The 15,344-nt window shown below is 38.7% G+C and overlaps 1 protein-coding gene across 1 annotated transcript in view; it reads right to left on the minus strand.

Annotated features, from left to right (window-relative positions):
• Positions 1-15,344, minus strand: part of LOC137108101 (rho GTPase-activating protein 26-like) — a 69,833-nt gene that overhangs the window by 10,188 nt on the left and 44,301 nt on the right. Inside the window, exons 11-20 of the mRNA XM_067492413.1 lie at positions 14,122-14,200; positions 13,371-13,407; positions 13,189-13,254; positions 12,810-12,884; positions 12,624-12,708; positions 11,602-11,660; positions 5,199-5,304; positions 3,498-3,657; positions 2,376-2,520; positions 1,944-2,121 (exon numbers count right to left, since the gene is read on the minus strand). Coding sequence (XP_067348514.1) covers positions 1,944-2,121; positions 2,376-2,520; positions 3,498-3,657; positions 5,199-5,304; positions 11,602-11,660; positions 12,624-12,708; positions 12,810-12,884; positions 13,189-13,254; positions 13,371-13,407; positions 14,122-14,200 — 990 coding nt within the window. The remainder of the gene's footprint in view (positions 1-1,943; positions 2,122-2,375; positions 2,521-3,497; positions 3,658-5,198; positions 5,305-11,601; positions 11,661-12,623; positions 12,709-12,809; positions 12,885-13,188; positions 13,255-13,370; positions 13,408-14,121; positions 14,201-15,344) is intronic.

Raw genomic sequence — 15,344 nt, forward strand, 5'->3', positions numbered from 1 at the left:
ACACACACACACACACACACACCATGTCCTTTTCTGCCATCTAAGTTTAAAACTTGCTCTTCACTTGGGTTCCAAATAAAGCAAACTCTGAATTGAAATAAAAAATTTTTTTTTTAAATGACTACAGTAGGTGAATACTACTGTTCATTTTACTGTATGAAGACTAATAAGTAGGTATTTCTTCACCTACTTATCAAAAGTTTCAATTAATCACATTATACATTATCATCTGTATAACTCCATTATATTAGCTTATAAATTATTATCAGACTTTTTCTATTAGAAAACCATTGCACTTGAGCTAAAAAAAATACTGTATGACTATGGCTGATACAGTATGGTCATTTTTCATTTCTACTGCTGAACATGAGAGTCTTTGTCATCAGAATCTGTTTTGGAAGAATGGCTGCACGCCTGAGCACTTATAGACATCAAATTAATTCTGTTTCCAGTAATCTGTGACCAGCAGGTCCAGATCGCCCTCTGACTTGTGGGTAAATTTAGATCAGATACAGATTTCAGAAGGCCCATCTGCCTAATTTTTGCTAAAATAAAAAAGGGGTCATAAGAGGGATATTATGTAACGTATGGCACAATTAAGAGCCAGATACTGTATCGTTTAATTCGATAAAATACAAAATGTTCCTTTGTCCTGGGTTTATACAACACAGTCGTTGTACACAAACAACAAAAATCTGCTTTAATGACTCGTATCTGATTTTCTATTTTGGTGCAAACTCTTTTACCTCAAGTTATCTGGAGATATTTTGTACCTTATCTAGAACATTTCATTGAGCATGATTGAGCATTTATAGAAATTTGCTAATTACATCATCCAACATGGGTTCTTGTACCGTATTTACTTATGTCATTGTGTCAAGTTTAGCTGATTTCAGTCTTTCAGTCTTTTTGTGTTTTGTAGCAAGATAAGTCAAGCTTATGGTTTGTACCCAGATCAAACTGATGCATCGGATTGCATCTTCTCATCTCATTCTGACAACACACTCTCATTCCCCATAGTGTGGGACTGCTGGTTTGAATGGACAACCTGGCACAATCTTGACAAGCTCACTATATTGATCTTTGCAATGGCAGTTCCTTTGAGATGTCCACTTCAGTGACTAATCCAGCAGGACAGATTTAGAGCTGCACATTCTCTTTACTCCAGTGTGTAGTGTTTTCATTGTGGGTAGTTGCTGAGTTACTAGAAACCATTCAACTGTTCCATCCTTAAATCTGAAAAAAAAAAAAAAAAAAAAATCCCTGCTGTGGCTCTGTTCACACTGAGCTGGTAGAAGTTTAAGGGCACACTGACCTTTATTCATGGCAAAAATATATTGTGGCAATAATCCAAGTGCAATGTGGGATAAGGCTTTGGGTTTTAGAAAATGCAAGATGCTAATGGCTAACGTGGTTAGACCTTTGAAGGAAACAGACCGTTCTGTCATGACCAACATATACTGTTGTCTTCGGGTTTTAAATGTCCCTTTAACGTGACTCAATGTTTGGTTTTTTTAATGATCTGTGGTATACAGACTAGAAAATATTCTGACTGTTAATTTATGTCATTTGTGCCCAAGATTATACATATAAATTAGAATGAATATATATTTTAATAAATAATTTTAGCAAGTCTACTTGAGCTCCTTACTACAAATGTTTCCCACATGCTTTTGGGACTTAGACAAGCTCCCAGTCACAAGACTTCTTAAGCTCCCTGCTGCCACATGTGAATTCATGTGGCCATGGCAAAAGTGTGTGTGTGTGTGTGTGTGTGTGCGCGCGCACACACACCTTCTTGAGCATTTATAACAACATTATCATTAACATTATTACTCGATGAATACTGTCTCCATTTCGTAATAAAAAATAAAATCTGTAGGGCCCATGCACGAGGCACCACAGGTAACTTTGGTTTAACATCATTGCTCTGTCCCACTCACAGTGAACTCGGTCGGATCTGCCGAGTTTCCTGCTCTCCGTCGTTGCTGGTCAGGCTGTGCCTCGGGGTTCGACCTTGGCTGCTGCTGCTGCTGCTACTGCTGCTGCTGTTACAGTTGGCAGAGGAGGAAACCGGCTGCTGCAGCTCACTGACTGTGGCAACACTGTTCCTCTTTTCACCTAGAAGAATAAAGAAAGGGTTCCAAACGCTTTCGTTTTTTTTTTGGGCCAGAACAATGTGTATGTTTTTCCTCCTAACTGTTCTAACACTGTACACCTGTTGACCACTGTGTAGACACTTTCTCCCCGAGAATACTATATGGTAGCAGAAAACATGTGTATGCCAATCGGAATAAACAACAACAAATGGGAGGAATTCAATTAAACGACACATTTTACTGTTTGGTTTGGGCAAATGAGGTGGTTTAGCCGACCTTTATGGGAGTGTGTTGGTGTATGGAAGAGGGTGAGCGGCCTCTCACTGCAGGACGGCGCTTTGCTCTCAGTGCTTTTTCTTCTAGACATGTTGGGCTGCAGATTGGTCTGACCACCTGCAGGACTTGGTGCATCCCCAAATATCTGTGCAAACCAGACAAGAGAATAAGGTTAGAGTACAAACACGAAACTGTATATACGGTACATTTACAAAATGTAAATTACGGTGAAATGTTAGTTTAAAAAAAGTTATCTACTAAACACTAGACAGCATGTTTTTGCTTTATGGCCTTGCGTGTATCTGAAGGACAACACAGCTTATCTTTTACATTTAGGGCAGAGAGACTGATAACAATGTTTTGCTTAAATGAAAAAAACATGACCACCCATGCAGAAATGGTTTGTGATTTCATGCAAACACAGAGCTAAAAATGTAACAAACCAAATGCCGCTTAACCTACAATATTAATACATCTTGCGTGTAAAAACAGTGATGGTTGAATGTGTGACCTAACAACATTAAATCCTGGACTGCTGAATTGCAAGCTTTGCAGCTCAGGCTTGTTGCTGGTTAGCGTAAAATGTATTTTACATTCTGTGTTTTATAGTTCCCTCCTAACTATTTATTATATTTCAAAATGCATGTTTTTTTCCACAACTAATACTCCTCTGCAGGTATTAGCCTGTTATCTCAGCTAAAGTCAAACATCACTGTTATCTTTTTTTTCCTTATGCTTTTCAGCATGCTCCACACCCATAGCTCTGCTCAACACAATCAGGAAAAGAGACCGTGTGCTGGAGAACTCCTATTAATACATACGATTTGTTGTTTCAATAGCAGAAAAGCACAATACATGTAAGATGTATATGTTTTAGTGCAGTATATATATGAACAATCCAAGCAAGACAACACAATTTCTAGTGTTTGCAATTAAATTAAATATTTAGTTTTTACCAAACAGCTCAACTGTCATAAAGGGAAAATAAAAAAACACTTTGCAAAGCAAATACAATGGGCACATTGTCTGAAAGAATTATCCTGAGCACAGCCAAAGTTTAGAGATTAATTTACACTGCACCATGTCACTAAACACTGTTCACACAAATTCAAATCCTCCTACCTTCTCATGATGCTCTATGAGGATCTCCACCACAATGTTCTGGAACTTGATGTCCATGATGGCTGCCACTGTCTCCTCCTGAGGCCGGAGAAGGGTTGGCCCAAACACCACTCCCAGATTGGCGATGGTCATCAGGTTCTGTTGGTGATGACTCGCAACACTGTGGAAGGTGGAGAGAAAGAGAAGAGTGAGGGAAACGCACCGAATACAGAAGTATCTTCTAAATTGGTCTGAGCCGCCTGCTTTCAGCAGCAGCAACTGGATGTTTAAAGAGACGTACTGTCACAATTGTTATCTCACCATTTTGTTTACAGGTAACAGGGTGACCGCAACAATGGGAAAAATTGTAAGTAAATATAGACTTATCAAATGTGAATTTCCCATTGAGATAAATCTATCCATCTGGATCAGTACAAAAACTTTTAAGTGCAATTTCTTTGGCCATGTCATCCTAGTTTTCTACTCTCTGATCTGCTTGTCAGATGGTCAGACAGCTTTTAAAGCACCTTTTATGAACCCTTTTAAAACCAGTAATATCTCATTCACACTCGCTTTGTGCCAATCATGCGACACCTGTGCAGGTGAGGAAGGAGGGACACCACTGGGAACAAACAACAAATAATCAGCCATCTGTGAGCATCAGGTCACAGCTATGACTGGGAAAAGGTCAAAGTCACGAAGCAGGAGCCGCAGTAGGACACCGGTGATAGTCTCTGCTGGACCTAATTTTGACTGTTTATGTGTTTTATTAATTTGAATTCAAAATAGCTTCCAGTGCACTTTGTGTAGTTTTGAAGTGGGAAAACTAGACAGGCCAAGAAAATCACACTGTATTAGGATGTAAATGCAATACATAAAAAAATGTTTACTTGTAAATTACACAATTTACATAGAGGGAGTGACTGTAGGAACATTAGTAACTCAACGTTTCACTTTCTTTCCATCTCATCCATGATGACACTCATTATATGAAATGTATTAATGTATAGCTGTTTTGCCTTATTTGATCTTTTTTTACCCAGTTCTTACAGTTCACCTTGGCAGTGATGCTAATAAACCTGATCTGAAAGAGACAGAGTGCCAGGGTGCTGTGATTCAGCCATTCAGCCTGTAAGTCAGTGATGCTGATGATGACGAAGACGTCTGGCAGGTGTAATTCACCATGTACCTGCATTTGTGATTGACCTACGTTCTGAATGAACATGATCGTCATCTCATTTGTCACACATTATATTGCACTGCCATCACACTGCTGAAAAAAAAGTCTAAAAAAGCCACCGGGCTTCGGCGAAGGTTCGGCATGAAAACGCAGTGGTATTTTTCTGCAAAAGCAGATTACAAACACATAAACTAACAGCGTTATGTTTTAATTCACATGTTTTCTTTATAATACAGTGTCTACTGTATTAGGAGGAAATGTACTGTATACTCATTTTATTACTAGCTTAATGTGGTATTTCAACCTATACACTATGCTATTGGACTTCCTTGCATCCACAGAAACACCTGTGCCTTCACACTAGAGGTATATTTTCCTTTAGAGCATAAGTCTATAAAGAGATTTGGGCTGACAGCTGCTGCATGGATTTCCATTTCAGAACGCACTGCCATAATTCATGTGGTCAGGAGATTACACATAACTGTAATTCTTTTCCAGTGACATAAAAATGACTGCAGTGCCCAGCTGATATTTGCACCTACTTGGCTAGGTGTTTCATGAGCAGCTCCAGCATTTGTCTGTTCTTATCAGGTAGTCTGTGAACCAGAGCATGGATCTCTCTCACTCGGGCCTCTGGGTTGTCCATCTCTGGAGACAGATAGAAAGACAGGGAGAGAGAACGTTGAAGAAGAAAAAAAACACCTCGACAGATGCCACAGTTGTTTACTTAGGAACTGAAAAATACTGTACAGCGCATTTAAAGAGCAGGTCTACAAGTGGAAAGCAAGCAGAATTTATTATTGTTGTTACACAGAGGTTATATACTGTGACAACTGGCAAATGTACAAACTAATTTGGAAAACAACTTGGTGAAGGGCAGACAAATAATGAATATTCTAAAAGAATGAACAAATAAATTTGAAGAATAGTGAAGCTATGGTGAAGTGAAAACAGCAAAACAGCTTTGGACAGATTTTCTAAAAAGATAAATGTCACTCAGATTTCAAACACGTATTATGCGGGACTCTTCACAGCTGTAGGATGAAAATACAAACCACATACCCAGAACAGTTTTGCATATTATTTGGAACCTACTTTTATTTTTTTTCATGTTGTGAAAAGTATTGAGAATTTGATGCCAGCAGACGTGTCTCAAAGAACACTTGGGACAGGGGCATGTTGACGGCTGTCTTGCATCACTTCTTCATTCAACCACACACATTTGAACACTGAGGAGACCAACTGACTTCGTTTTCAAAGCAATGTCTTAACATTCGTGCCAGATATAGGACCTCTGCTGCGCAACAGTTTGAGGCCTCCTTTGTCATATCTTTGCACTTGATAACACACCAAACATTTTCAGTGGTTGACAGATCTGGACTGTAAACAGACCAGTGCAGCACCCAGACTCGGTTGCTACGAGGCCATGCTGCTGCAAAATGTGCAAAATGTGCAAAATGTGGTTTGGTTTTGTGTTGCAGAAACAAGCAAAACCTTCCCTTTTATTCACCGTTCTTTACATTTTACACATGTTGCTTTCACTTAAAGCGTAAATGACAGTAGGATGCAATCCTGTGCCTCTGACACATTGGGGAACAACACAGCCGTTTGCTGGCTATACTGTTGGTAGAACTGCTGCTACTATATATTATGCCATCATTAAGGCCTAAATACTCAATAAAGCAGTAACTTAAAATTCACTATTCACCATTTTTCTGGCCACAAGGAACAAATGGCCTTAGAGCCGATTCCTACCGAAAATCCGTTGCAAAGTATTCAGAGGGAGACTACAGCATTCTTTGTTTTGGTCATCTCATTGGAATTGTCCAAAGTGAGAAAAACACAACATCATGCTTATGGTGAGTACATCACAACATAATTTATATCACTACTGATACTGACTGAAAGAGCATTGCTTACAGGAAGACAGCAAGAGAGAGATGAAGGGAGCAGACAAGACAGGCAGAGTGATGAAATCAGACATGAACACGGAACAGAGCTTGTTTTAGTTCAGTTCTTCTGGACTTCTGCATGGTTACGATTAACAGGTAGAGTGGCAGGGCAGCAACAGACAGGCAGCTCTGTTGACCAGAGACCAGAGTTGTTAAATGACGATTATAAGTCACGGCTGCAGGGCTGGTCGATAAAGAGATGACAGCAGACTCACACTACATCAACCCTCAGGGCGCTGGCTGTCAGCGCCAAGCAATACGCTCACACAGAGCTTCTCAACCACAGGCACATTCTTATCAACTAACATGGCCGACAAGTTCCAACATATCATCTAACACATACACAAAGAGAGACGACCTGCCTCAAATATGGTTACTGAATTTTTAGCAAACACATAAAAAAAAGCATGAGACCAATCACACATACACACACAGCTCAAAATCAAACAGCTTTAACATACACATACATGGGCACATACACTACATTATACCTACACATAGCACCAAACAGATGCATGCATGGGAGTGGTCTACAACACATCTAACCCTGTCCTCTGCAACCTCTTCTCTCACACCAACTGACTTCATGTCCTCTCTCACTACATCCATAAATCTCCTCTTTGGTCTTCCTCTCGACCTCCTGCATGGCAGCTCAGTTTTATTACCGGGCATGAAAGGTCAAACATCTGTTCGAAAATGAGGAGGGTGAGGCTTCTGGAGTAGGACTAAACAACAGGTGTTTGTCTTTGTCTTAGGTTCTATTTATCCCAAAAGCAAAACCCTGGAGGACAAGTAAATCTCCATTTTTCAGTTTCCTGTTTTGTGTTTTCTGTTTCTTGTCAAGCTGACAGGCCTGGAGCTGCCTGCTCATCACTTGCAGAAATTACCAGAATTATCATGGGGGACATGACAAAGCATAATGTTTAACCAATGATTTAATGGATGCTGAAATTATGCCACCTGTCTAACAGCAACATTACACTGTCTGCATTCATTCATGCAAACAAAGCAAGCCTAAATTATTAACTATGCTGGTAATGCCAGCAGGTTTTCTGAAAATTAGAAAGATGCTGTTGGCCATCCTCTGAATTTCTTTCAAACTCTTTATATGCTGTTGCTTGAAATCTTCTGTGTGCAGTTTGCTCACACATTACATCATCATGAGAAGTAAATCAAGAGAAAAGGTGGTATGTCTGAGCAATATGGCTCATTGAAATATCATCAGATGCTCTCAATGTATATATAGTGTTTTAATATACTGTGTCTCTTAATAATGATCAAAGATTGACTTTCATCACGACACTGTTTTTTAGGAGTATCTCCATCAACGTGGCTGCTGGAAAAGAGGAGCAGAATGTTTTTGTCAGTCAAATGTGTGCAATTCAGGTTAGACTTTTAATGTAAAGACTTTTTAAATTCAATTTATGATCATCAACTTTAACCCTTGAATCATGCCTCATCCTTTAAACTCTTTTTTTATGGACCAGATTTTCAAACCTATGATAAGTTACACATTTGGTTGGAGTCAAGAAACCATCATCCTAGTAGAAGTCAAAAATTAAAACCCAAATTAAGCCACTGACTTGAGATAATGAGTGAGTAATTACTGTATATTTCTGTTGCTGGTACATGTCTAAAGCAGGTATCTAAAATCCAGGTGGAACCACCCTCCCTCCTCCTCCTCATCCTTCCCCCTCCCACACTCCTCCTGTTTGATCCATTGCATTTTCTCCATTTGTTGTCCTCCGCACCTATGCTCTCTGTTAAAACCAGGCATTTACACAAGAGCAGCACAAAATGACAGGAGAGTAAGCGGAGATGAAACTAGAGGAGGAAGGTTCGCGAACGCGGTAATGGGAGGAGTTGGGAGCCGATGCACGAAAGAGAGGAGGAGAAAGGAGGAGCTAAAGGAAGGAGTTCAACTGAGGACGCTGTCCTCAAAACACCTCACTGCTTCTGCAAAATCTGCCTTGGAAAAAAAAGACTCCTTCTCACTTGAAGACACACTCCTGCAAATATGCATTCACAGTAATTCATGACATGCAAATGCTGACACCCACAGAAACCCGAACTGAAAGACAGAAGATTTAAAAAAATCAAGTGTCAAGAGCCAAGGTGAGATAAGAGAAGTAAATCATACAAACAGTTGGCAAGTACGTGTTATATTTTATGATTGTTACAAAACAATGCATTATAGCATGGGTGGCCCAAGTCGAACCAGCTACCTTTGTAGACTTTTCACCACATACACACAACAATACACTTTTCTCATTTTCTCTCCTGTTGACCTCATTTCTTGGTAGCATTGCCAGACACATGGTAATTTCCTGGAGTTATTTTCCCTGTCAGATCAGCTTTCTAAATGTTTAGCTACTGACAAGCAAAGAAAACAGGTCAAGGCTGTTAAATGCCCTGGGTTAGACCGAACGTGAACGTGTTGAATGAATCAAAATATTTAGTAAAAGGAAAATACAGCATCAGCACAGAAAAGGAACCACGTCAACCAAACTAAAGCAAAATGTAAAAAAATAAAGAAAACAAGTACAAACTAATGGACTGTCCCATTACATTTTGTGCTTGCAAAAGTTTATTTTGTTGCCTAGGAGCTGCACGAGAAGACTGGAATGCAGTGAAATGATTGCATCAACTACCGTCTTCAAGTATTTAAAAAACTAAATTTCCCCTAATTCAATACACTGCACCCATCAGCTGCTGTTGAAAAGTCAAAAACTTCAAAATACAAAGCTTTTGCTACAGTAAGTTTTCAATTTCAAATATTTACGTCAACTTTATTTATTTCATGTATTAATAAGTGACACTGCACTTTAATCGATACTGACGCTGATAACATCTGTGGAAGTGTGTCACGGTGAGCTCAACAGCCAGTTTGCAGCATTGTAGTTTGAAAGTGGCCTTGTCATTCTGACTGTGCTCAGTGGCAGATCTAGATTTTTTACATTTTTTATTTTATTTATTCGAGTAGCCAGAGCAGGTCACACACCTAAAATAGGTTGGGGAATTTGGGAAAGTACTTTAAAAGGTTTTAAACTCAAAAAAAAAAAAAAAAATTTTTGATAAAAAAAAAAAACCGATATACTAATAATGTTTACATGTCTAAAAAATTTTGCTCAAGGGAGGAGGTGCCACTCCATGAAGTGAGTTTTTATTTTTATTTTTTTTTACCATTCTGAGTAAGTTAAAGTGACCTCTGAATGATATGACAGTGGTGGTAGTCATTTTTGTAGAGAGTATCTTAATTGTACATACAGTTTCTACTATGTGTGAACGTACAGAACATCATCATCAGCAAACATTTGTGTCTGACATTCAAAAGGTTCTAATATGGTCTAATATGCAGCCTTGATGGAACACAATATTGTACTTTAGAGGATCAGATAAGCAAATAAGATTGTATCCTGCAAAATGTTTCATTTGGAATATTTCACGTAGATAATTAATACAACAGAATGTCACGATTAACATAATCAAAAGCTCAAGCTAAAAAAGCTAAAAACAATTACAGCCTCTGGAATTCTAAATACTGATGTGTCGCTCTCGGGGGGGGTGATGTTTATGCTTTACTTGGAAAATTTAAAGATAGATTCAACAACATACATACTGAATAAAATTTAAAGGAGTTTGCAACCTCTGATCATAGTTTCATTTATATCCAATTCAATATTCTTTTTCTTGTTTTCACTGACCATTCCTATTAATTCAATTTTTTTTTCTTCATGTTCACTCACTTATAATTTAAGATAAAAAACTGGTTTAGCTTTTTTTAGGTTTCTTTTCACTGGGTTTCATAGAAATTTGAACATGAATCTGTCATCTTTGTAACCATATTTAATGGAGGGCTCTTTCTTTCATCGGTCTACTTAAATTCTTGCTAAGCGATGGCAGGAAGGTTTTAGGCTTTGTGCTCTACTTTTAACAATTTTTGTAAAGGACAGTGACCTCATTATTGAAAGTCAAATATGAATATTAAATATTTTTCCTGTAATTTTTGTGCTATAAACACGAAACTGTTGTCAGATAAACAAGTCAATAAGTTAAATGATTTACAGAGAATAGAAATTCTGCTCCACTGGAGAAAACTCAATCTACCTGAGTCTGAGAGGTTGGAGTTACTCTAATTCTCCCGTCCATTATCTGACTCACGTTATACTGATACGTTCTGCCTTTAAGCTAATTCCAAGAAGTTTTATTGCCCCAGTTTATGTTAAAATCTCTCACAAGAGTTTTCTATCATTCATTTTCAGAATATTTCCTATTGTAGGCCTGAGACCCGCCATTCTTATGTTTAAAGAAATATTATTCCAAGTGGAAATAGTGACTTTAGTCACCAGGTTAGTATAAAACAACACATATCCCAAACTGACAAATTATTCAGGGCTTGGAAGAAGATTACAGTGATTTGTAGGCCCGCATCAGAGCACAATGGCAGCCATCTTTCAGGGATCATGTCACAAATCAATGCAGACCAGAATAAGCCTGCATTTAGATCCGCGTCTCTATTAAACAAAGTATGAAAACACTACACCACAGCAGGTCGATAACATACTGTGCGCCTCGCAATATCAAGCGGCACTGTCGGTGGCACAGCGGGTGTCTTGGTGCCTCAGCGGGTGAACCCTTAATTTGCAACTGGTCTAACAGCAAAGCCTCACTCATGTGATGGCTTCTCATTGTCACAGTTAAACTGGGGATAAGCTTAAGAGACATCAATCTAATGACTTGAGAGAGAAGACAGAACTTAAAAATTTAAAACAACCTCTAATCCATATTTAATCCATTCATAAACAGCATATATCCACATAATATGATCCAAGGGGATTTGAACCTAAACTAATAGTAATCCAATGTTTATTTCTCCTGCTTAGCAGTTTGTTGTAAGAACATGTGCACCTTAAGTAAAACGTATGACATTATCCTTTTTAATCCAAGGTGAGTTCACAGTAGAGTAAAACAAATAAGACTGAAAAGTACTCACTTGCAGCTTTGATGAAGCTCATCTGGTACTGGTACGTCACGACAGGTGCGGGCAGCATTCTGAAAACACAGAGATGGAGATGTCAGGTGGAGAAAGTCTGCTTAGATGAGCTGCAACAAGCCTGCTTCACAGATCTCAGCAGATCTGGATGAGAACCGTTCTACCTGTTGTCTTTTTTTCGCTGGTGCATGAGAAGTCTAATGTACTTCTACTGATTCTCGGTAGTACTGTGCCTCATCAGAGATACTGATGCAGTACAATTTACTCATTGCAATGCGTGCGATTACAGACGCTTCTTCTCTCTCAGGGCTTTTTTGAGTATCTCCATTTACATGCTAGTGAATTACACGATTGTGTGTGTTACAAGTCCATGATTGCGTTTAATATCTGTGTTTTGTACGTAGGTGTGAACAGAGCAAATTTATTAGGCCCGGTAATTTGAGCACAGCTTGAACACTGTTCCTTTCTCTCTTTCCATCCATGCATTTCTCTTCCGCTTAGCTACCTGTTCATGTCCTCACACAACTGCATGTCCTGATACATCCCTCATTACCAGTTGATGAGAAATCCTTGAAGAGGTCACATAAGAGGCCAGTAGGTACAACTACTAAGATGACATAACTGTATGCAACTGTGTGAATATAAACTGTGTAAATATAAAGAGTAACCATGCTTAGTAACAATTCCTCTATAGCTAGATACGTGTTTTTAAAAGAAGTACACTAAATAGGTTTAACATGAAAATACAGCAAATGCTGTGTGAATAAACAGGAACAGAGATCTGAAACCACTATGAGGTAAAATAGCCTATAAATGCCATCGTTTTAAGTCCATTTATCATGGCTCTTTTGAGGTTAAAACACAATTTTAATCTATACATACTGAAAAACAACTTCATCACAATTGCTACCAAGTAGAATAAGACATTTGGATAATGCCTTCTGAACATTTACATACAATGTGTCTACATATTTGTACTGTTTAACTCATGCATGCATTTATTGAAGGCTTTTCACACTAACCTGAGATAGTGCTTAATAGCACTGGTGATAGTCTTAATTTCCCACTCTGGGGTTTCCAGCTCTACATCAGCACATGTCTTCGGATCTGATGGACAAAAATGAGAAAATAGCCAAATACAATGACCGAGGAGAAAACTGATTTTATTTTCAGTTTTATAGTAAAGGAGTGTGAGTTTCTGAGTTTACCCATAGCAAGGCCCAGAAGTTTTTGTACTTTGGAGTTGACCCCAACGATCCTGTACAAGCCCTGCTCATCAATACCTGGACGACACAAGAGGAGATAAAATTAGAAATGAGAAAAATAGAATTATTTAAAACATTCATATATTTTTCATATACTGTGTGTAAGTGTGTTTTTTATGTGTGTACTATGTTTTTGAAGCTAAAATACTATACAGTAAGTACTTTAATAGTGTATTACAAACAATCAAAGCAAATCCAGTGATGCTGAATTCATATCTTCAATGGCTTCATTGCTGCCCTTCAGTATCTCACTACCAATCACAAAGTACAGTACACAAGTTCAAGAAGCAGAAAGTCCACAGAATCTGATTTAACACTCTACCTCGAGTATCCACTGCATAGATGAACTTCTTCATCACATTGAACCCAGTTACATCCAGCTGAGCCACTGACAGACAGGGTGACAAACAGGGATGACACATTTCAAGAGGTCTTAGAGATAGTGAGTGATTGTTCAGTCACTGAGCTGCATTTTGTTTAAAAAAAAAGAAAAAAGAAACTTACTTCCTTCAGCCTGGTTGTCTTTGTTTAGGTTGTACACCTGCAAATAAAAAAAACACCATCTTCTCAAGCTCATTTACAAGTAAGCCTAATGAAGCAGAAGGTATTTATACTGTGTATTAGTAGCAAACATGAAACTTGTATGATGTTGTGCTGTTTTTCTACATCTGCCTATTAGACTTGTTAGAAAAACCTATTCCACTTTTTGGAGAGCCTAAACACACTGAGCTACATGAAGGCATATACTAGTCAGCCACAAGATTTTAAATCACAAGGTTTAAATGTACAGGTGGACAGGGGCCAGCAAGGTTTGATGCTCTGTGTGTTCTGACACATTCCATTTTTTTCCCCCCGTTCACCTCTAAATTAAAAACCTGCCTGTGATTCTCTCTATTAACACTCAGCCAGAGGCCTAAAATCCCTAAACCACTTAGTATTTCTTAAGAAAATAGTAAAGAAAACTTTTCCAATGCTGTTATTAATTCTGTGTCTCCTCAATGTTATCTCAGGATGGCTTAGAGGTGTTCTGAGCCCTTAATTAAAACATCAGCTTCAGCAGGTGAAAAATTGTGCTATGTAAATTCTGACAGCATGTGCAGAGGGAAAGCTCCTAACGTCAGACCAACAGTACAAAAATGATTTCAAATGATGCTGGAGCTCTTGTTATGTGTACTGGGCACAGTGTCCCTGCCTTTTATAAAATTTCCTTTTGTTTCCTTGACATTAGAACAATCCCGTAACTGTGGTAACCTACTGGTTCTCTCCCATCCATGGCTTCCATCCACAACCTGCGGTCTTCTTCTGACATTGCCTGCATGGTCATCACTCCAGGCCTTCACAGACATAGTCACACACATTGATTTATCAAAAATCAAGGGGAGTGAAAAATAACATGCAAATATATGCACACAGCTATGTTGACCTTTAAAAACAAACTACAGCTGCAATCATAACTTTACACTTTAAGTACAGAGCTACTTAACTGAGGACATTCTTTTGCAGTCTTTCAAGTAACTAGTTAGATGAAGTCATGGGGAAATTTGCCCAGTATTAAAAGGAGACACACATCCAATGGAAAATGCATTATTTAAAAGGCGTATTGCCCTTCCTCAGATTATCGGGTGTATCAGGTGTAGAAAGAGGTCTGCATCCAAATCATATATTTAGTCAAGAGAAGCATATTCATTTATGGGTTCCAAAGGTATGACAGATGGTGAAACAGCTTTTTGTTGTCATAAAAGGATAAAAAAAAAAAAAAAAAAAAGGATAAAAAGGAGAATCAGACCAGGATTCACTTAACTAAACAGCTGAGATATATCACCAAAAATAAATCTGATAAATGCAGCCGTACACACACACACACACACACACACACACAGACTCATTACTCATGACCATTGCAATCATACAGTCTGTCACTGGCAGTACACCTCCAGCACTACAACCACCTCCACGCATGCACACTAATCCACACACTGCCATTCAGTGTTTACAAAAATGACCCTAACAAATATATTTATGCCAATCTGTACAACCACAAACATACAGCATGCATGGATTACTTACAGTACAACTTCAGAGACAAACACACACAAAGCATTAGAATACATAAAACCCAGGTGGGAGAACAGCAAAGCACAAGGATGAGATGATGACAGGGTGAGACGATGTGATCAGAGAAGGTCAATAAAGAGCACACAGGGAGGGAGGGTGTGTGTTTGTGTGTGTGTGTGTGTGTGTGTGGACGGGGGGGGAGACAAGGTGGAGGAAATGTAGGCAAGCAAAGAGCCACAGTAGGCAAAGCCTAAGAGGACACACAGCTTCAGGTCCAAATCAACTGAGCAGCACCTCCCTGTGTATCTAACCTGTAGTTACATCATGTAAAAATATGAGCCAGGCCAACGAGTGGAAAGTCACGGAGATCCGTTAAAAACAATGTTCACACTGGTGTAGAATTCCGTGACACATTCATAACTT

This window comes from Channa argus, chromosome 22 (genome assembly GCF_033026475.1).
Source record: "Channa argus isolate prfri chromosome 22, Channa argus male v1.0, whole genome shotgun sequence".
Lineage (NCBI taxonomy): Eukaryota > Metazoa > Chordata > Actinopteri > Anabantiformes > Channidae > Channa > Channa argus.